The sequence below is a fragment of the Somniosus microcephalus genome, chromosome 3 (genome assembly GCF_052327205.1).
Source record: "Somniosus microcephalus isolate GS21.2 chromosome 3, FLI_Smic_1.0, whole genome shotgun sequence".
NCBI classification, from domain to species: Eukaryota; Metazoa; Chordata; class Chondrichthyes; order Squaliformes; family Somniosidae; genus Somniosus; species Somniosus microcephalus.
This window is the reverse complement of record NC_140989.1, coordinates 312,989,586-313,013,165: the sequence shown is the minus strand read 5'-3', so window position 1 is coordinate 313,013,165 and position 23,580 is coordinate 312,989,586. Positions and strand designations below refer to the sequence as shown.

General features: G+C 47.5%; 1 protein-coding gene across 2 annotated transcripts in view; it reads right to left on the bottom strand.

Moving 5' to 3' along the window:
* The window catches only part of gpx7 (glutathione peroxidase 7), a 42,576-nt gene extending 19,816 nt beyond the window's left edge, over positions 1-22,760 (bottom strand). The window contains exon 1 of one of the 2 annotated variants that reach the window (XM_085982966.1): positions 22,419-22,760. In XM_085982966.1, the coding sequence (XP_085839092.1) occupies positions 22,419-22,628 (210 nt within the window). In that variant the 5' untranslated portion in view covers positions 22,629-22,760. The remainder of the gene's footprint in view (positions 1-22,418) is intronic. The other variant, XM_085982965.1, reaches the window with a different exon arrangement.
* Positions 22,761-23,580: the final 820 nt, after the last annotated feature.

Here is a 23,580-nt window from a genome sequence, read left to right as displayed (position 1 = left end):
ACTTAGGGTCCCCACGGGTGAGTACGCACTGGGTACTCACGCGTAGGCCCAACGAAAGTGCCTGTTTCGTGCATGCACTGCACATGCACGGGAAACCGGAACTTCCTTTCCCTTAAAGGAAGGGGTTCACAGGTCGAACGCATGCGCCGGAGAGGCAGCGCGTACGCCTGGAACTTCCGGTGTTTTTGCAGGTTTCTCCAGGAGGGTAAGTCTCCAGGAGCTACGCTTCTAAAAAGCAGTCGCAAGGCCTGCTTTTAACAAGGTAAGTGGAGAATTAAGTAAAATTAAAACATTTTTTCCCACAGGTTTATTATTTTTAAATACTTTAAAGAAAGGTAAGTTTATTTTTAGCCCTGTTAGAAACTGTAATTAATTTTTTCAAAAATTTAAATTATTGGCCCAGAAATTCGGGTCTCCACGGGTGAGTACGCATGGGGTACTCACCCGTAAGCCCAATGGAAGTGCCGGTTTTGTGCATGCACTGCGCATGCGCGGGAAACCGGCACTTCCATTCCCCTGAAAGAAGGGGTTAAGAGGTGGAATGCATGCTCAGGAGAGGCAGCGTGTGCGCATTGAACTTACCTTCTCGGGAAAACCTGCAAAAAAAAATGTAAGTCTCCAGAAGTTAGACATATAAAAAGCAGACACAAGGCCTACTTTTTACAAGGTAAGTGGTGAATTAATTAAAATTAAAACATTTTTTCCACAGGTTTATTATTTTTAAATACTTTAAAGAAAGGTAAGTTTATTTTTAGCCCCGTTAGAAAATAAAATTATTTTTTTCAAAAATTTAAATTATTGTTTAAAATAGTTATTTCATGTAATTTATAGTTTATTTAAAAATGTGATTTAAAAAAAATTTATTTGAAGATTTAGTGATGTTTTGGGGCTTATGGTATTTGTCAAACTTATGAATGAAGCATTCCCTGCTCCGATTGGCTCTCCACGGCCCACGTGATCCCAGGGGACGCATCGAACTAACTGCGCCCCTGGGGTACGCAAGCACTGCGCGCCGGCAGTTGGAGGAGGCCCAGGATCGGAATCCCACGCGGGCCCACAGCTCAACGACCGGCGCGCAAGGTAAGTGCAGGTCGGAGGCTTGCACCCGCGGGAAGCCCCCGACCCAAATTTCTGGGCCAATGGTTTTCACTGGTGCATCTAGAAGCAGTATTACTGCAGCAAACGGGAACGGTAGCATCGTGGTAATGTTACTGGACTAGTAATCCAGAGGCCTGGACTAATGGTCAGGAGACAAGAGTTCATAATCCCACCATGGCAGTTGTGGAAATTAAATTCAGTTAAATAAATCTGGAATAAAGTGCAAGACCATGTAACTACCGGATTGTCATAAAAGCTTAGGGAAGGAAATCTGCCTAACTCCAGACCCACAGCAATGTGGTTGACTCTTAAATGGCCTATCAAACTCACCTTCTCAAGGGCAATTAGGAATGGGCAATAAATGCTGGTCTTGCCTCCCATGAATGAACATACAGAAATGACAGGCAGGGAAAGACCATCTGGTCAATCAAGCCTTACATGATTGAAACTAATCCAAAAGACCCCATGCTTATTTTCCTGGTACATGAAAGTCACAAAGTGCAGCCATCACAAGCTGAATCTTAGCTTCACTAAATTGACTGTTTCTGAAGATTTTACAATATCCATATTAGATGATAAATTGGACATTCTCTTCTCAGATGATTGGAGAAGGGAATGGGGTAGCAGTGTTGCCAGATAGTCAACACTTTCAATTAAACATTCTCTTCTCAGACTCAATTTTAATTAAAACTAACAAAGGAACAGTGTGCCAAGATATTACATTCTTCATTGTGGATTTGTTGTCATAACATGTCGCCAACTTGGTCCAAGCATGTGCATGTGATGATACTGATTATTGCCAGGTCTTCGTCGCTACAAAAAGGCAGCTACTTCCATCTCCTCCCATACAATTCTTCAAAGTGTGGTATTCACCGCAACCATGCCAATTGCTATGTTTGATCAGGTTATCCATAGCTCTTACCATCGATATGTTTGTACGGTTCAGAGCAGGCCATTGTTTCCTCGGTCATGTTTTATCCAGATGGCAGCCTTCGGTAAGCTGGATTCGCGGTGTTGAGAAGTGACAAAAGCCTTTATTCTGCATACAACTGGCTCAATACAGTAGTTAAGTAGTCTGCCATTCAGTGGCAGTGTAGTTGCAAAGCTAAGCCTTGATTATGGCATCTGTTTGGTAATGGGTACATGACTGAAAAGAATTTTTTGTTATGCTATGTGTTTGCCACTGAAGGTCACTTCTTTGTGAATTGCAGGTGGACCAGTGATGGCAAACACATAGACAGCAGGTATTAATGTGGATTGTAAACTGCTCGGAATCTTTCATAACCAACCAACAATGTATAGCATCATAATTTTAATTCAGAAACAAAATAAACTTAATTCCTGCATGCTTGGATAAAACCATGGCAACTGATTGAAGCATTCCTGCTTTTAGCCAAATCTGTTATTTTTGCTCAGCCCTAAATGGAAAAAAAAGAGACTGCAGTTGTATGTCCCTCTCCCCTTTCCTCTTAGCACTGTTTCCAAGGCAACGATTCATAGAGGGAAAAATGCAACAGGCTCCTCGTCACATCTGTCATTGAGCTGACCATGGGAGGGCAGAGAGATGTTAAAAGTGGACCGATTAAAGGTGTATTACCTGAATAATGCCATTACTGGATTTGCAGATGTTCTGAATCTGATTAAATAGAGGGGCCTAGAAATTGGATCAAGGCCCGAAAACGGGCAGTGTCACGGGCCAGCGCTATTTGTCTGCGTCTGTTCAAAGTGGTCCAGGCAGCACGCAAAATTACTGCTGCCTGCTCATTATAATGATCTCAGCGCTAAACGCGCTGCTGATTGGTTTAGCGCTGAACAGGTGGGCCAATATCAGGTGCAGTCTACTGGCCAGTAATGTTTGGCCTAGACTCTCTGCACTACTTAAAGGGGAGGTGCTTTGTTGCAGCAGCACCTCATTGTCAGTCTGGATGAAGACATAGCTCAGCAAACCAGAGAGAAAGCAAGAAGGTTTTTGGATGCTGCACTCAAGGCCTTGGTGGTGGCAGCGGAGAGAAGGTGGGCTGTCCTGTTCCCGCAGGGTGGCAGAGAGCCATCCAAAGCTACCAGTAGAAGGCTCTGGCAGGAGATAGCTACCTACGTCACGGCCACCAGTGTTATTCGAAGGACATGGATCCAGTGCCGAAAGAAGTTTAATGACCTCACACGGCAGGTCAAGGTGAGTAAAGGCTTCAACAAATGTCATATCCCACCATCTGCACCACAAGCCCCTCACACTGCTCAATGCACCACACCCCCATCACTCACCTACCAACAATTTCTAGCTATCACCATTCATACCTCAATCATAGCTTCACTTCACCCTTACCACTGCTGCAACATTCACACCCACATCTCACACCTTGCACACACTGACAACTATTCAACTATGTCAGGCTTATCACACAAACACATTGCACTACACTCACTGACTTGCTTCCCTTTCTCTTGCAAGCAAAGGTGGCTCATAACCATCGGGAACAACAGCAGACCAGAGGCAGCGGCCGAGGCCGTGGCAACGGGAGAGGTGGAAGCCCTTGCTGACAATGACGGTCTGGTCATTCCTTATCCTTCTTCTCACATCCCACTTGCCCCTCATTCCACAATCTCTTCTCACTTACAAACTGCTGATGGTGTAAGCATGAATATCTTCCCCCCTCGCTTCGCCACAACCCGACTCTCGTGCCTTTCTGCTTTCAGATACCCAAGAACTGCCAGCAGGCCAGCCTGTCACTGAAATCGTGGAGGAGAGTGATGGAGGAGAAGAGACACCGTCACTGCCTCTGACACTCACAGACACCAGCTCAGAGGGTAGTATAGAGGCAGGATCTGCACATGGTGAGTCACCAGGCACGAGTGGGCTGCAGCAAGGCCAGGGGAAAGGGTAGCTCGGGGGCCAGCTCCCCGAAGGGCGAGTTCACACATGCGTTCTGCGCATGACTCAGATGATGACCTCGATGGGGCGACCTTCAGAAGAAGGGTGATGGGCATGCACACAGAAAAACTAGGTGCAATGGCAAGCCTGCCAGAGAGCCTCTTGTCAATGTCAAGGAGCATGGAGGAGTCCGGCTCCAACACTGCACGGGGCTTCATGCAGAGCTTGGAGCCAGTGATTTCCAGGCTGGAAATGATGGGCTACACCAGGAGAGACCTTGTGGACGCTGCCATGATGCTGGGTGTGATGGGCGATAACGCGGCTTCCATAGCAGCACAGGCGGAAGCAGCTCAACGTCTCAGTGCTGCACTGGAAGCACAGACTGCTCTCCTGCACGCTCAGCTTGCTGCCATGCAAGCTCAAACTACTCGCATGCAGGCTCAGCTTGCTGCCACCCAAGCTCTTGCAGCTGCCATCGTTGCTGGGTTTATGAGCATCAAAAAGGGCTTGCAGGGTATAGCAGCAGTCCAGCAATCTGACCTCCAACAGATTGCTAGGAATGCTGAGGTGCCGCCCCAGGGGAGTGGCAGTGAGTCTGTGGAGCAAGAACCTGCTGTCCTCTCTCAGGATGACAGCATTCCTACTCCCACCACTGCCTCTCCGCCATTGCCCTTGCCGCTGCCTGTCATCCAGACAGCCCAGACTGCTGTTGCCCATGCTGAAGTGGTGCAGTCTGAAGCCAGGCCTTCCAGGTCCACAGCTGGTTGAGGTCATCCTGCAAGGCCATCTGCAGTCTCGCCCACTGAAAGTCAGCAGCCTTCCAACAGCCATGCTGCAGCCACTGGGGGTGCACTGCGTAGAAACGCTAGAGTAGGAACAGGCACCCAAACGACAAGCACTAAGGGAATGCACAAAGCTGATTAGTTGATATTGTAATGTTGATTGAATTGTGATAAATGTATTCATTTTGTTTGGAATATGTGTTTTCTGGTGGCTCTCATTTCAGCTTTGTGCCCAGGAGGATGCGGTAATGTTCCATGACATTGGGATGGTATGATCGGGATGTGGTCAACAATGGGGATCTGGGGTTTCATTCACTGGAATCGGAGTCTGATGAAGCTTTCATGGACAGCCCGTCCGCAACGGGGATTGGCTGCCTGCCTCCTCCCTTCCTCCTCGTCCTCATCCTACTCCTGAGGTGGCCGCACAATTCCTGGTGGCAAGGGCTGTGTCCTCATGATGGCCAAGTTGTGAAGCATGCAGCAGACCACCAGGAAATGAGACACCCATTCCAGTGAGTACTGCAGGGCTCCTCCAGAGTGGACAAGGCAGCGGAACGGTTGCTTCAGCACCCCGATGGTCTGCTCGATGACATTCCATGACTGTCATTATGAGAGTGCTGGGCAGGAGTGGTGGGGTTGCTGAGGGGAGTCATCAGCCAGGTGCAGAGCGGATAGCCCTTGTCTCCGAGCAGCCACCCTTGGGTTTAACGTGGTGGCTGGAAGATTGCTGACACAGGATGAAGGCATCATGACCGCTGCCAAGATAGTGGGCAATGTCCATCATGATGTGCTGGGCGTGGTCGCACAACAACTGGACATTAAGTGAGTGGTAGCCTTTGCAGTTACGGAACATCTCAGCAAAGTCACGTGGGTGCAGTTGATGGCGCCCTGCACCATGGGGAAGCCCGTTATCCTGGCAAAGCCACATGTACACTCCTCCTGCTTCTCTTCTCTCTGTTCAGAGAGAAGACAATGAAATCCCTTCTCCTACTGTAGAGAGCCTCTGTGACCTCCCAGATGCAGCGATGGACGGTGAACAGTGAGATGTTAGCTATGTCTCTTGCTAAGGATCTGCTGGCAAAGAAATTGAGGGCCACGGTGACCTTGACGGCTACTGGAAGAGCAGTGTTCGCTGTGCTTGGAGGCTGCAGGTCTGGTTGCAGGAGGTGGCAGAGTTCTGTGACCACCTCCTTGCTGAAGCAGAGCCTCCTAATTCACAGTTCCTCGCTTAAGTGGAGGAGTGCTCTCGTAAACCCTAGGTGGGTAAGGCCTCCTGTTGAGAGCCCTTCCCCTCTTCTTCGCTGCATCCACTCCCTCTCCCGAAGATACTCGAGCATGAGGAGGACTGCAAGTAGAGCCCCCATGACTGTGAGCAAGTGTTGTGAGCAGAAGCCTTTAAGTGAGAATGAAGGTGTTCTCCACTTGCACCAACACTCCCTGTCACCTCAGCTGCAAGAGTTGCAGAAATTTACACAGAGTCAGTCAAACTGAGAAACCATGTCAGCTACAAGTTATTGATGATGATCCCTTTAAATGGCGCTGCTGGAGGCTCCTTCCTGCTACTGAACGCTTGGTCAGATGGTTGTGCTTAGCCCAGGCCGGTAAGTGGAGCAGCTACGGCAAAAATGGCAGTTCAGGTGTCAAGTGAAAGTTGCACACTCACTGACATCACGATCTGCCTAATCTAAATATCTGCAGCGAGCACAGGCATCAGCAGCGCGGTCGTCCTGGCCAAAATGGCCGGCAGAAGTAGGCAGAAGCGAGACAGCTGCCATTTTTCCTTCACAACGGGCCTTAATAGCCAGTGCTAAACCCCCAAATTTCTAGGCCAGGGACTCTACGGGCAGGATTTTCATTGAGCCATGGAGTCGGGCTTGGAGGCGCGCGGGGAGTTAAAAAAAAAAAAACACAAAAACTGGCGGGCAGGCGGGTCCCCCCCGCCGCCTGATTCCCAGCTCCGAGCAATTTTAACTCCGGCGTGTCTGATGGTCCCGACTCCATCCCGCATCCAACAGGCGGGACTGGTCGTTAAGGCCCTTAACAACCACTAAATGGCCTCTATAATCCTATTTTGAAAGGCCCTTGCGAATTTAACCCTTTTCCCACATGAAACACGCCTGGTGGGAAACACAAATGTGAAACCTGGCGGGAGCACTATTGGATTGCTGACTATCAACTGCAGGTCAACCATTAAAGAGGAGATTTGATCAGCCATGATTTGCAGGTGGCAGGACTTAGTGGTCTCAGGTCTGGGGCAACATTTACAAGGCTTAACCGCACCTGTGGAAGGTTGGAGCCTCACACCCATCTCCAGTGTGACCTCCTGGGAAACCCCTCTCGCCACCTTCACTCAGCGCTTCCTCAACGGAGGCATATACCAGAAGCATGGGAGCCATTTATTTCCTTCTCATCTGGGCATTAGAGGAGCTCGAGCACTAGCCGTGGCAGCAGCAGAACCAGGAACAACAGCAGCAGCAGGAGCGCCAGGCTGCTGCTCACCCACCTTGGGCTGCACAGGCCAGAAGGGGCCAGCGCCTGGAAGCTCGTCAGCGCAGGAGATACCCCCCAAACAGGGTCTACAGACACAGGGTCACCTATCTCAACATGTCTGAGTAGCAGTGCCAAAGGCGGCTCTGACTTTCGCGAGAGGTAGTGACTGACATCTGCGCAATGCTACAGCAAGACCTGCTGCCCAGAGGACCAGGTGGACAAGCATTACCAGTGGCCGTCAAAGTCACCACCGCACTCAACTTTTTTGCCTCAGGCTCATTCCAGGGATCAGCAGCAGACATCAGCGGCATCTCCCAGGCGGCCGCACACACTTGCATCACGCGGGTAACCGATGCCCTCTTTGCCCTCGCACACAATCACATCCATTTCACCAAGGATCGAGCAAGTGTCACGGCGCGAGCGGTTGGATTAGCTCACCTGGCAGGCTTTCCAAGGGTGTAGGGCGTCGTTGACTGCACACGTGGCCCTTAAGGCACCCCATCGCAATCCAGGTATTTTTGTCAACCGCAACGGCTTCCACTCCCTTAACGTTCAGCTGGTGTGTGACCACAAGGAGGAAATATTGCATGTTTGTGCCATGTACCCTGGCAGTTGCCATGACTCCTTCATACTGCGCCAGTCTAGTGTGCCTCCACTCTTCAGTCCACCAGACCAACTTAACGGATGGCTACTTTGAGACAAGGGCTATCCCCTGAGGACGTGGCTAATGACGCCGTTGAGGAGACCATCCAACGAAGCTGAGGAGAGCTACAGCTCCAGCCACATGTCCACCAGATCCATTATCGAGCAAACCATTGGTTTGCTGAAGATGCGCTTCAGATGCCTGGATAGATCAGGTGGAACCCTGCAGTACTCAGCAGCCAGGGTCTCCAGAATCGTCGTGGTTTGCTGTGCACTTGACAACATGGCACAGCATCGTGGCTTGCAGATTCCTGAGGACCAAGTGGCTCCTCACATATCCTCCTCAGATGAGGAGGAGGGCGAAAACGAACATCCTGCAGAGGCCCATCAACCAGCGGCAGCATTACGCGAGAACATTGCTGCCCGGGATGCAAGGAACGCACTCATCCTGGCCAGATTTGCTTAGCCTAGTCAAACAAACACTTTTGCCTCGCAGCTTCTTACCAGAGCATTGACAATGGCTAAGAACCAGAGGATTCCTAGCACTCTGACCACCATACTGACAGTTGCAAGTATGCCTAAGCCCTCAATGTGGAAGTCCCAATAGCGAAATGACAGATGATACAACTGCAACATTTGCCATCAGAAATTTTATGTATATTAACGAAGTGATGGCATTTTTGCAGTAAACACAAAATTGCACCGAAGTGACTACCCTTGTGACTATTTGTGCAGAATTTTCCTCTTACACGTGCTCCTACGTGGTGCCTCCCCTGTGGCTTCAGCAGATGTGGAGGCCCCTTGCTCACTTTGCTGCTGCTCCTGTCTCGACAGCTTTGGCGGGCATCCTCTGGGGTGGCGAGCCTGTGAGGGCTCGTCAACAGTCTGCTGCTCCTGTGGCTGTGCAGGGGTTGAGACGCCTATCTCACTTGGGTGTGGACTCTGGTGGGGCTCTGACCGAGGGCTCTGCAGTGGCATGGAAGTGTGAGCGCTTGGAGAGGAGCCCCCACTTCCTTGAGGTCTGCCACCAACCTCCCTCTCATGGGTCAGGTCCCCCTCAGCGCCTGCAAGTGGCTGGAGAGCACCTTGCTGCACATCAGGAGGGCCATGGGGACCCGTATCTGCAATAGCAGTCCTACTCAGAAGGACTTCCATGAAGGTCTGGTTTCTCTGTTCAATAGATGCCCATCACTCCTCAAGAGATGTCATTCTATTCTGAACAATGACCATGTTTTCCATACCCTGGCGACTAAGCTCCTCCATGGCCGTAGCCATCCTCTCCTCTGCGGTAGCCATCCTTTCCACGGAGGTTGCCATCCTTTCCATGGTGATGCGTTCATGCGCCAATGACTCCACAAAGGCTCTGGTCATGGTCGCTATGGACTCCTCCATTTGCTCCACACTCGCAGCGACCCTAAAGACAAAACCTGCCAGAGACTCCTGCATCTGTGCCTGGAGTTCCATCACCGCTGCTCTCATGGATGGACCCAGAGGCAGAGGGTCGACATGCTGCTGAGCCGAGCTGTCAGAGTCCTGTGCCCTCCGACTAGGACTCTCCACTGCTGTCCCTGTCTCCACAATCTGCTGATGCTCACTTGTGAGCTGTGATACACCAGGTGACAACACTACTTTAAGACCCGAAGGTCCCACCGAGGTGAGTGTGTCTGCGCTGGTGCTGGGTGCGCAGATTTCTGGTGACGCTGCGCCCTCTGAGGAGTCTGGCTGCTCAGCCTCTTCTTCCTGGCTAGGGGGGACGGATGCTTGTGATAGTCCTGTGGGGGAGTAAAGGAAAGAGTCAGAGATGTGATGCCAAGGCTCCATGCACATTGCTTTTTGCAGATGCTCATAAGTCCATCTGTTAGAGCTTCACAATCATTATCAGCAACTCATGCAATGTCAAAGAGAGAGATGGGAAACTTTTCTGTCACCAGCTTGCTGTGTTGCACCCGTCTGTCCATCCCCCACATGCGCATCTTCCTCCAGTCCCACTATTTCGAGTGCCGCCTCCTCCCAGGGGGTCAGGTGGACTATAGAGGCTGTCCCTCCTCCTGTCCTCGCTCGCTCTCTTTTGTTGTGCGCTCTCTTTGCCTGCAATGAGGGAGACAAGTGGAGGTTGAGTGAGAATGAAGGAGTGAGTGTAGAAATTGCATAGCATACATACTTAGAAGGAAACAAAGATGGAGTGAGGTGGCAAGACCAAGGGCCCTCCCTGTGTGTTGTCAGTTGTTTTCATAGCATCAGAGTGATAGGGAGTGTGAGGGCTGCATGCTCGAATAGTTACGTGAATGTGAGCATAGAGAGAGAGGGAATGGGTAAGGGTGCATAGATGTCAGTGTCAAGTGGGATGTGGAGGAAGAGATTGCTAAAGCTGAGTGCTGGTGAGGAAAGGCAATGGGGGTCAGATTGAGGGTGATGGGAAATTCATACTCACTTTTCCAGTGCGCATGGTCATAAAGGTCATGAAATCTTTTCCTGCACTGAATCCAGGTTCGCCGTGTGACTCCCAAGGAGTTGACCTCCTCAGCCACCTGCATCCACACTGCCTTAGTCTGCTTCGGAGGCCTCTTCCTCCCTGAGGAAGGGAAGAGCACCTCCCTGTTGGCCCTAGCCCCATCCACCAATGCCTGCAGGGCCACCTCGTCGAAACGAGGAGCTGATCTGGGCCTCCTGCTTGTCATCTTTCCTGCAGGTCCCTCTGACACCAAATGGAGAAAGCTTGGCAGCCTACAGAAGCAAGGCTTGCTGTTGACCTTAAATGCAGCAGCAATGATGACGTCATCGGAGGGGACTTTCAGTCATGAAAAACCCATTTGCAAAGGCTTCCCACACGTTGGAAATCAATTGGCCAATTAAGTTAAAATTGCATCAATCTCCCACATCTATTTAGATTCGTGTGGGGAACACGGAATTCGGATAACACGACACCATCCCGCACCCGAGTTAAAATCCTGCCCTACAACTCTACATTACATATTCATATGGACACAAGACTTTTTGAAAGAAAGAAAACTTTATTATGCAGACTTATAAAGCAATTATTAAGAACAAAAATCAAATAAGGGAACAAGAGATTGAGTGCAAAACCTTCTTCCCATGGAATTTTGATTATTCTTTATATATTTTCCCTGTATATCGACTCCCCATTACTCTAGTGTCATAGGAGGGAAGTGCATACACACAATCCTGCAAACAGCTGTGGCATCCACCCTCTCCCCCGACCCCGACCCGCACAGACACAAACAAAATCCTGTGGATCAGTACCTCACCTTTTAAAAAACGTGAGGTCATATTTTCACATCATATAAAATTTAATATTTTTTTAATCTTTTTATGATTGATTTGGACCATGTTACAAAAAGTCAGGATTTCTTTGGAGGATTTGCTCTTCTGGAAAATGTTACTTGAAAGCCTGACCATGTAGCATGCTAGCGTTTCAACTGCATCACTTTTCTTGCTCTTCAAATGCCATTTTCTTTTGAACAGCTATTCAATTGATCAATTGTGCCCTCTTGTGGAAATTATATGCAAAACAATCAGCAATAGATATATATAAAAATCTTTCTTCACAAGGGGCTTAGATAGAAAGAACTTGCATTTATATAGTACAATAGCAAAATACTGCGGATGCTGGAAATCTGAAATAACAACAGAAAATGCTGGAAATACTCAGCAGGCCAGGCAGCATCCGTGGAGAGAGAAACAGAGTTAACGTTTCAGGTCTGTGACCCTTCATCAGAACGGGAAAAAGCTGGAGATGTAACAGATATTAAGCAAGTGTAGAGACACGGGGAGGGGGGTTTAGGAGGGGAGGAAGGAATTGAAAGAACATATAGGGGTAGATTTTCCTGAAGCTGTCGGGAAGGAGGCGGGACTACAACTTTCAGCCAATCCACAAGAGTTCTTGACAGATTAAATATCAGTGTTTCACAGTTGTTTGAAGCTGTCAAACACTGACAGTCTGAGTTCTAACCTGAGTCCTTCTACACAGACTTAGTTAGAACTCTCAGCAGCACTCAAAGCTGAAGGCTGTCACTTTTGACAGATCGCAGCCATTCAGCTTTAAGTGCCAGCTGAGTGATGCGCTCTCGACGCCTACAGGAAGAAAGACTGTTAAGGTAAGTACAGGTAATTTAAACTTCTTTAGACACTTTAGACACACCAAACACACTTACCTTTGCACTCATGCACCCATCTCTCACCTGAACACCGACATCGCGACCCCTCCAAGTCCTTCAACCCGACGGCCCGCCTGCTCTAACCTGGCGTGGTTTGGAGCCGTCGGGAATCCCACACGACACCCCTCAAAATAGGGATTAGGCTAAAAACTGTTAACATGCAGTTAATTGGCACTAATCTCTTCCCGCCTCAGGTCGGCGGGTCCCAGTGCGGGGCGGGTACCCACCTCCTCTGAAACTTGCGTAGAGTGGGGTTTTGGGCGGGTTGGTGTCGGGACCCCCGAATTTGGGAAATCCCCCCCCCCCCCAACACGCCTGAAACCCCGCCTGACGGCTCCAGGAAAATCGACCCCATAGTGTTCTAAAACACAATATGTTCTTTCAATCCCTTCCTCCCCTCCTCACCGCCCCCCCCCGTCTCTGCACCTGCTTAATATCTGTTACATTTCCAGCTTTTTCCAGTTCTGATGAAGGGTCCCAGACCTGAAACGTTAACTCTGTTTCTCTCTCCACGGATGCTGCCCGGCCTGCTGAGTATTTCCAGCATTTTCTTTTGCATTTATATAGTGCCTTTCATGACCTCAGGAGGTCCTGCTGCCAGCAAGGCAAGTGGGCCCGAAATTCCTTTCATTAAATGGGTGAGCTGCCTGCGCAGGTGCGACAGGGATGTGTAACTGCAGTCTCTGTTCATTTAAAGCGGAGCAAGAATTACAAATTTGGCTAAAAGCAGGAAGGTCTCCATCAGCTGCCATGGTTTTATTCAAAGTCACTTAATTTAATGAAATGAGGCCCGGGGCCCTATTTCAAATCAGCCTCAGGCCTCCCCGCTGGGGCCAGGCGAATTTCTACCCCAATTTGTTTTTGCTGATTGCTGCTCTGATAAGACTAGACACACGATGCGCCAAGTCTCCAAGCATCACTGCCAGTATTGGATTCTTTCTAGGGTTTGGAAACCAAAACAGATCTGTATGAATTCTTGACCACGAAGGATCACTTCAGTGGGGAAAAAAAAGCAATCTGGTTATCATTCAGAGGGTAATGGTTAGATGTAATGTGGTCTTAATCCTGCTGTTGCAATGGGGAAGTACCATGGGGAAAGGTTTACAGGAAAAGTTTACCGCCCAGAAGGTCATTCAGCCCATCATGTTTGCAACAGCTTGAGCAATCCAAAACTAATGCCACCACCCCACCTTCTCCCTGTAGCCCTCCAACTTCCTCTGCTACAAACATTTATCCAATCTTCCCTTAAAAGATGTAAGGGAGTCTGCCTCAACCATTCCCTGCAGCAAAGCATTCCACGCTCCAACAACTCGCCGCACAAATAACTTACTGCTAACTTCTCTCCTCAATCTCTTAATGATCAACTATAAATCGATGACCCACCATCACTAACTCCCCAACCAGACAAAATGATCTTTTCCTATTAGCTATCAAAACTCTTCATAAGTATAAAAAGCTCTTTAGTTTTATAGCTCTATAGAAATAGCCCCAGTATCTCAAATATGGTTTCCCATCCCTGGCATCATCCTGGTGAATCTACGCTGTATGTTGGCTGTGGTTTGAATATCCTTTCTATAATAGGTTGCCCAAAATGGCACACAGTACTCTAACTGTGGCCTAACTAATGTTTTGTATAAATTCATCTTTTTTTTTTCTCTTGTACTCTATGCCCCTAGTTATAAACCCCACATTTCTATTGTCCTTTCTATGGCTTTAATCTGCCTGCACTCTCACTTTCAGGGAATTATATATTTGAATTCCTAGACCTCTCTGTTCACTACACCCTTCTGTGTCTTTCCATTAAGTGTATACTCTCATTCCTCGTTTTTACATCCCAAAATGTATTACCTCACATTTATCCACATTAATTCACTTTTCTGCCCATTCCGCCAAGCTGTAGCCTGCACAAAAGGCTACTATTTAAGGTTGAATCCTTTGGGATTAGATAGCAGATTATGGGTTGGATAGGGAACTGGTTGTGTTCTCATAGACAGAATGTAATTATTAATGGTAGCAGTTCTGCGTGGGGACTGGTCACTAATGGAGTCCAATAGGGATCGGTGTTAGTGTCGTTGCTCTTCACTATCTTTATCAATGATCTGGATGAAGAGATCGGGGGGGGAACTGTCTGCACGTTTGCAGATGACACAAGGATATCTGCTAGTATAAGGACCCTAAATGAGAAAAATAGATTGCAGGTAGAGCTAGATGTGATGAGAGAATAGGCCCGTATCTGGCAGGTATCTTAATATATTTTAATGCAGCATTATGCACTTGGGTAGGGGCAATGCCAAACATGTGTACACCATGCAAGGTTGTGTGTTCAAGGCTGTTGAGCAAGCCTGGGTGTTTTAGTGTATGAGCCATTGAAAGTGCAGAGGTACCACCAACGCCGCCTCCGCAAGATCCTGCAAATCCATTGGCAGGATAGGCGCACCAATGTCAGTGTTCTCGCTCAGGCCAACATCCCCAGCATCAAAGCTTTGACCACGCTCGATCAGCTCCGATGGACGGGTCACATCGTCCGCATGCCCGATACGAGACTCCCAAAACAAGCGCTCTACTCGGAGCTCCGACACAGCAAGAGAGCCCCAGGTGGGCAGAGGAAACGCTTCAAGGACACCCTCAAAGCCTCCTTGAAAAAGTGCAACATCTCCACCGACACCTGGGAATCCCTGGCCCAAGACCGCACAAAGTGGAGGAGAAGCATCCGGGAAGGCGCCGAACACCTCGAGTCTCTTCGCAGGGAGCAAGCGGAAGCCAAGCACAAGCAGCGCACGTCAACCCAAGCACCCACCCACCTGCCCCTTCAACCACCGTCTGCCCCACCTGTGACAGAGACTGTAGGTCCCGCATTGGACTCATCAGTCACCTGAAAACTCATTTTTAATGTGGAAGCAAGTCATCCTCAGTTCCGAGTGACTGCCTAAGAGAAGAGTAGAGAAAAGTTATGCTGAACCTTTATAAAACGCTGGTTAGGCCACAACTGGAGTATTGCGTCCAATTCTGGTCACCACATTTTAGGAAGGATGTGAAGGCCCTTGAGAGGGTGCAGAGGAGATTTACCAGAATGGTTCTGGGGATGGGGGATCTTAGCTACAAGGACAGGTTGGAGAAGCTGAATTTGTTTTCATTAGAGCAAAGGAGGTTGAGGGGTGATTTGATAGAGGTGTACAAGATTATGACTGGTTTGGATAGGCTAGACGGGGAAAGGCTGTCCCCACTAGTTGATGGTACAAGGACTAGGGGACACAGATTTAAGGTTTTGGGCAAGAGATACAGGAGGAATGTGAGGAAAAACTTTTTTACGCAGCGAGTGGTGAGGACCTGGAATTTGCTGCCGATGGAAGTGGTGGAAGCGGAGACACTCAATGTTTTCAAGGGGTGACTGGATAGGTACTTGAGGGAAATAAACTTGCAGGGCTACGGGGATAGAGCGGGGGAATGGGACTGACTGGATTGCTCTACTCGATGGGCCGAATGGCCTCCTTCTGTGTCATTATGACTATGACATTCCCATGAGGTGGAAAAGAAGGACATCCAAAGCTAGAGCTCCCTGGATGATTAAGGATATAGAGGTTAAAATGAGCACAAAAAGGAGGCTTATGACAAATGTAAGGCTCATAATACAGTAGAGACCAAGCTGAATATAGAAAGTACAGAGGAGATCTAAGAAAAGGGATTCAGAGGGGTAAAGAGAGAGTCTGACAATAGATTAGTGGCCAACATAAAGTAGAAACCAAGGCCATAATTTTTACCTGTCGACGTGCTGGCAACGGAGGAGCCCTGGATCGCGTGGGGAACCCGGAAGTTACAGCAGTGGCTTTTTAACAACGCAATTGTATTTGCATCTGACTTCCGGGTTTCCTAACCAATTAACATGAGCGGGCGTGATGATGTCATGCATGGGTCCAATTCAGCTCTGAATGCCACCTTAACAAGGGTGGATAAAAACCTACACCTGGTCGTCATCGCCCCACTGTGACAAGGCCTTTTGTGTGGCAAGTGGCCTTGTCACTTGTAATGAATGGTAAGACATGACTTAACTGCGAGCAATGGGAAAGGAATGGTTTGGTCATTGTAGGATTGCTTTGTGGTTGGGGGCGGGGAAAAGTGGGTTCAGCATCTGGATGCCAGATGGGTACACTGGTGCAACCTAACTAAATCGTGCCATTATGAGGCCATCCCGGGCAGCAATGTGTGCCGCTGCTGGTGCCATGCCCACAGTTCCTCCTCCTCCAAACAAGCTCTGCACTCTGCGCCTTGCTCATCCTGCAGCTCCAGTCCTCGCTGCTGTGCTCTGTTGTGCAGAGCACAGCATACCATGATCATTCTGGAGACTCTGGCTGGTGTGTATTGATGGGCAACTCCAGATCTGTCCAGGCATCTGAAGCGCATCTTCAGCATCCCGACTGCTTGCTCTATTACACATCTCGTCGTCATGTGGCTTTGATTGTAGCATTCTTTGGCCTCTTTGCTTGGCCTCCTCAAGGGTCTCGTCAGCCACGTCTTCAGTGGATACCCCTTGTCTCCAAGCAGCAGCTGGTAAGTCTGGTTGGAGGTGCGAAGAGCTGAGGGAGGGTGGACTGGCGCAGGACGAATGAATCATGACAGCTCCCTGGGAATCTGGCATACACCTGCATGATGATCTTTTTGTGGTTGCAGTCGAGCTGCACAATGATGGAGTGGAAGCCCTTACGGTTCATAAACACTCCTGGGTGATCTAGGGGTGCCTTGATCGCCACATGTGTACAGTCGATGATGCCCTGCACCTGTGGGAAACCAGCCAGAGCTGCAAACCCGAGCACCCGCTCATTCTGACTGGCTTCATCGGTGGCAAAGTGCAAATAACTGCCTGCCCTGACAAACATGGCATTGGTCACCTGGGTGTTGTAGTTATGGACGGCCAACTGCGAAATCCTGCAAATATCTCCTGCGGATCCCTGGAATGAGCCTGAGGCAAAGAAGTTGAGGGCGGTAGTCATTCTGACAACCACTGGTAACACATGTCCACCAGGTCCACTTGGCAGCAGGTCTTCTTCCAGCAGGCTACAAATGTCAGCCATGACCTGACGTGATACCCTGAGCCTCCTGTGGCACAGGTGTTCAGTCATGTCCAGGAAGCTGATCCTCTGCCTATACACCCTGTGTTGGGGATATCTAAATTGCTTTAAATTGGTAATCCACCTCTCCCAAGGGGGTTTCTCACTCACAGCCAAACGCGCTCCAGTTAAATGCAGAAGTCGGTGGGTTGAAGCCGGCCTCCCGATGCGCTGTCAATTTCAGTGCATTTAAACATCCACCCGCTCCCAAACCTACTCACTCTTTCCTATTAAAATTCCGGCCCAAGTCTTTTATAAACACATAAATAGTAAAAGGGTAGTCAAAGGAAGGGTGGGGCTGATTAGGGAGGCAGAGGGCATAGTTGAGGTACTAAATGAATACTTTGCATCTGTCTTCACTGGAGAAGTGGATGCTGCCAATATAGCAATAAAGGAGGAGGCCGTAGCAATATTGGATAGGATAAAAATAGATAGAGGAGGTACTTAAAAAGTTGGCGGTCCTTAAAGTAGGAAAGTCACTCGGTCCAGACGGGATGCATCCTAGGTCGCTGAGTGAAGGAAGGGTGGAAATTATGGAGGATCTGGCCACAATCTTCCAATCCTCCTTGGATGTGGGGGTGGTGCCAGTGGACTGGAGGATTGCAAATGTTACACCCCTGTTTAAAAAAGGGGAGAAGGATAAACCCAGAACTACAGGCCATTCAGTTTAACGTCACTGGTGGGGAAACTTTTAGCGACAATAATCTGGGACAAAATTAATTGGAATTTGGAAATGAATGGGCTAATAATGAAAGTTAACACAGATTTGTTAAAGGCAAATCGTGTTTGACTATCTTCATTGGGTTTTTTGATAAAGTAACAGAGAGGGTTGATGATGGTACTGCAGTTGATGTGTGTATATGGATTTCAAAAAGGCATTTGACAAAGTACCACATAATAAACTTGTTAGCAAAATTAAAGCCCATGAGACTAAATGGACAGTGGCAGCATGGATACAAAATTGGCTAAGGGGCAGAAAGCAGAGAGTAGTGATTAGGGTTGCAAAATTCAGGGAATTTTTAAAAGAGGAAACTTTCAATGGGAATTTTCGGGAATTTTGAGTTTTTTTGCACACTGATGGTTTTTGTCTCTGACCCTTATATTATCTTTGTCGTCAAAATAGACATACTGTTCCATACAAATAAAAACAGGCTTTCAAAACTTTATTTAGGTTATAATTTTGAACTTTATTGAACCCCCACAAAAAAGACCCATCTAAAATAAAATAAAAAGAGCGTCAGCTTATTTAGCCTGTAATTTGTCCTTATTTTGTCCCTTTGAGTCTTCTACTCATGAGTCTTCTGAGTCTTCTACTCCTCATTGCTCCTCCTGATTCTCTGACTCTGGCTCTGACGTGTCCATTTCCTCCTCTGTGTCAGTGTCTAGCTGTGTGGTGGACACTTCTGTATCTGGCTCAATAAGTTGTAGGTTCGCCCGGATAGCCACCAGTTTCTCCACTCTCGTTAGTCAGCCTGTTGCGCACCTTTGTATGCATATTCCCAAAAAGTGACCAGTTTCGTTCAGAGGCCGCTGATGAAGGTGGGATTTGGAGTATCACCGATGCAATAGGTGACAGGGCCTCAGATGCACAAAGTCCCTTCCACCAGGTATGTGCACTGATATGCTTGCATGATTCCCATATCCCATCCCCATTCCAAAGACCTTGCTTGGTAGAGAACTTTGCCAGACTTCCCAGGACTTTGCCCACATCCAGATTGAGATGGTGTGAGAGGGTAGAAATCACACTAAGCGCTGTTGATCTGTTCTCCAGAAAGTATTGGTCTCCCAACATGTTTGGGTCCAGCATGTATGCTGCAGCATGAATCGGCTTGACACAAAATTCTTGACGCGTCTGTATGAATTGAACAATTGCCTTCTCCTCTGCTTTGAGCAACAGGGATGTGAGTAGGGCAATGCTGATTTGTTCTTTTAAATCAGTAAAAAGCCTGAGAACATCTGACAAGACAGCGTCATCTCCTTCAATCTGAGCAATTGCAGATGCTACTGGAGAGAGTAGTTTAAGGCTGCTAACCACTCTCTCCCAAAACACATCATCCAGCAGTATTTTCTTGATGGTGGTTTCCATATCCCCAGACTGGGATATTGCCATTTCTTGCAGCGACTCCTTACCCTCCAGAAGGCTGTTGTACATTATGACAACATCACCCCATCTAGTGTTGTTGGGCAGCTTCAGTGTGGTGTTCTTGTTCTTTGTCATTTGCTTGGAGTTGTAGGTTGCTGCAACTACCTGTTTTCCCCTGACATACTTAACAACTTGCTTGGCTCTCTTGTACAGTGCTTCCATGGTTCTCAAACCCATGATGTCCTTGAGGAGCAGGTTAAGCCCATGAGCTGCGCACCCAATAGACGTAATATGAGGGTAGGCCTCCTCCACTTGAGCCCAAGCAGCCTTCATATTCGCAGCATTGTCAGTAACTACTGCAAAGACCTTTAGTGATCCAAGATCGTTGATGACCGCTTTCAGCTCATCAGCAATGTATGTGCCTGTGTGTCTGTTGTCCTTCGTGTCTGTGCTCTTGAAGAACACTGGGAGAGGAGTGGAGACGATGTAGTTTATGATGCCCTCCCCTCGTACATTTGACCACCCATCTGAGATAACTGCAACACAGTCTGCCATTGCTATCGTTTCTTTGAGTTTTCCTTGGACTCTGTTATACTCAGCCTCCAGCAAATAAGTAGACAAAGCATGTCTGGTGGGAGGACAGTATGCAGGGCGAATAACATTGAAAAATCTCTTCCAGTACACATTGGCTGTGAGCATGAGGGGTGAGCCTGTTGCATATACAGCTCGAGCAAGGCACTCATCTGCATTCTTCTGGCTATGGTTATCCATTGTATCAAAGAACCTTCCAAGTGGGCCAGGAGTTGCTGATGATAAGGAGCCTGATGCTGAATGAGAACCATCATCTTCTTGAATGGAAGAAGAGGAACTCTGGGCTGACTGCTGTGAGCTTTGAGTGAAGTTGTTGCATTTGGATAAATGCTGCTGCATCTTTGTGGCATTCTTTACATATGGCTTTCTACAGTGTTTGCACATGTACACAGTCTTTCCATCTTTAATGCCTGGGGTAAAATGCTTCCACACATCCAACGGTAAACGTGGCATTGTTCTATGCAGAGAAATAAAGGGCATTCATCTCTGTGTCGAACTGCGGTCGATCAGCACGATTGCAACAGGGTGAGTACATTTTTGCTGATGCTCCATGTGATGGAAGCATGACCTGTACACACACGACGCTACATCACCAATAGTGTATTATTTTGTATATTTTAAATTGAAGGACAACAGAGTTCAACAAGTAACTGGTTTATTTGGTATAAAGTCTGATTTACTTACTGCATCATCACAACATCAGCAGAAAACAAAATGACTTCCCTCAGGACCCCTAACCTGGATCTTAAAAAAACTATAGCAGTCTTACAGATGCCTGCAGGCCAATCACAATTCGATATGCAAATATTACAAATAGAGGGAGCTAATCGCTCATCCACTCATCCAACCAATCAGGACACATTTGTTCACAGTCACACACAAAACTTGTAATTATTAAAACAAGCCAAGTAAGAAGATAAACATATATTGATTAAGAAATTCCTTAATAATTAAGATTCCATCTCTGTTAGTAATTTTAAGAGAGGACCTGTGGAAAAAAAAGAAAGAAATACAAAAAAAACAATATTATGCTAGCATGTGCTTTTTTGGGCAAAATTCCCAAAATTCCCAAGCTAAACTTCCCGTGGAAAATTTCTGGAAATTTACCGGAAACTTTCCACCCCTTTGCAACCCTAGTAGTGATGAACAATTGTTTTTCAGACTAGCGGGAGGTATACAGTGGTGTTCCCTAAGGGTCAGTATTGGGACCACTGCTCTTTTTGATATATATTAATGACCTGGGTATACAAGGCATAATTTCAAAGTTTGCAGAGGACACAAAACTTGGAAATGTAGTAAACAATGAAGAGGATAGTAACAGACTTCAGGAGGACACAGACTAGTGAGATGGGCAGACACATGGCAGATGAAATTTAACAGAGAAGTGTGAAGTGATATATTTTGGTAGGAAGAATGAGGAGAGGCAATATGAACTAAATGGTACAATGTTATAGGTAGTGCAGGAACAGAGAGACCTGGGGGTGTATCTTTGAAGGTGGCAGGACAAGTTGAGAAGGCTGTTAAAAAAGCATATGGGATCCTTGGCTTTATTAATAGAGGAAGAGAGTACAAAAGTGAGGAAGTTATGCTAAACCTTTATAAAAAAAACACTGGTTAGGCCTCAGCTGGAGTATTGTGTTCAATTCGGGTCACCACACTTTAGAAAGGATGTCAAGGCCTTAGAGAAAGTGCAGAAGAGATTTACTAGAATGGTGCCAGGGATGAGGGACTTCAGTTATGTGGAGAGACTGGAGAAACTGTGGTTGTTCTCCTTAGAGCAGAGAAGGTTAAGAGGAGATTTGATAGAGGTGTTTAAAATCATGAACAGTTTTGATAGAGTAAATAAGGAGAAACTGTTTCCATTGGCAGAAGGGTCAGTAACCAGAGGACACAGATAGAAGGTGCTTAGCAAAAGAACCAGAGGCAACAGGAGGAAACTATTTTTTACACTGCAAGCGGTTGTGATCTGGAATGCGCTGCCTAAAAGAGCGGTGGAAGCAGATTCAATAGTAACATTCCCAAAAGAGAATTGGACAAACACTTGAAGGGGGAAAATGTACACGGCTATGAGGAAAGAGCAGTCCAGTGGGACTAAATAATTGCTCTATCAAAGAGCTGGGACAGGCAGCTGGGCCGAATGGCCTCCTTCTGTGCTTGAATGTTCAGACATAGGTAACTAATTTTACAAAGTGATGGTCCTAGCCATGAAATGGAACAGATTGGGTGCACTAGTTAACTTAAATAATAAATGAATCACTGATTTACTTAATTCGAGGTGCGCAGCTTTACAGTATATATCTATATAAACTTTATAGCAATAAAGTAAACGCGTTTAGGGGGGAACGTTAAACTGTTCCATTGACGATGCCACGTATACAGTCGTTGTGCTCAAAGGGGCCTCCATGATTCCCTATAATCCGGTTCAATGACAGCAATCTCTACTGATTTAGGGCTAATAGTGAGTAGTGTCTGTGCGCGAAGTTCACAAGTGTTAGTCGTGTAAAACCTTCGTGCTTCATGCAGAGGTGAGTTTGCACAGCCCCATTACCGTGCCCGGTTAGTAACGGGTGGAGTTGTCAAACTTACCGATCCTCTGTACTTCTCCAGTGAAATTAGCTTCCCTCTAATGTTTACACCCTTAAAGGAGTAAAAATCTTTGGTTTTCTCTTCGGACGGCAGGACGAGTAAGAGCAGTACCGTGGCCACCGCGAGTAACATGGTTACGAATAACAAAAGGAAACTGAGTTTGGGCAGGACGGCGGCTCTGCTCGGCTGCTTCGGAGCCGATTCCTGCATCACTGGCTCATGCACCGAGATAGGGCGCTTTCACAGCCGTACCACCGCTCGCCACTCAGATTAGACAGTGCCGCAAAACGGTCGTAATAAGTTCCAGAACCCACCAAAAATGTATTTGGCGCCTAATGTTTACCAACAGTCGTCAATAAGAAACGTTCTCTTTTCAATTACTTGCTTTTGTTTTATTACCCCCCCCCCTTTTCTGAAAGAGGCGTCAACATAGGGCAAACTGAGCCATATCTCCTGGATTCCGAATAAACTCAAGAGGATTAGCCTTTTGCCAGTCATTAAGTACCGAGACATATTTGTTACAGCTAAACTGCTTGGGATAATCTTAACTTTTGACTTCGATGGAAAGGAAAATCGAGAGAGGTGTATAACAAGCTCCAACTCCTCGAAAAAGCATGCCTTTCTTAAATAAAACGATGTTGACACACTGTGCTGCCCCAGTGTCATCAAACAAAACAAACAAAAGTGCCCCCTCTTCATAGAATCATAGAAAAGAGGCCACTCGGCCCATCATTTCTGTGCCAGACAAAAAAGAGCTATCCAGCCTAATCTCACTTTCCAGCTCTTGGTTACAGCACTTCAAGTGCATATCCAAGTACTTTTTAAATGCGATGTGAGTTTTTGCCTCTACCACCCTGTCAGCCAGTGAGTTCCAGACCTCCACCACCCTCTGGGTGAAAAAAGTTCTCCTCAACTCCCCTCTAATCCTTCTACCAATTACTTTAAATCTATGCCCCCTGGTTATTGGCCTCTCTGCTAAGGGAAATAGGTCCTTCCTATCCATTCTATCAAGCCCCTCATAATTTTATACACCTCAATTAATTCTCCCCTCAGCCTCCTCTGTTCCAAAGAAAAGAACCCCAACCTATCCCATCTTTCCTCATAGCTAAAATTCTCCAGTCGTAAATCTCCTCTGTACCTTTTAAAGGGACACAGTTGATAG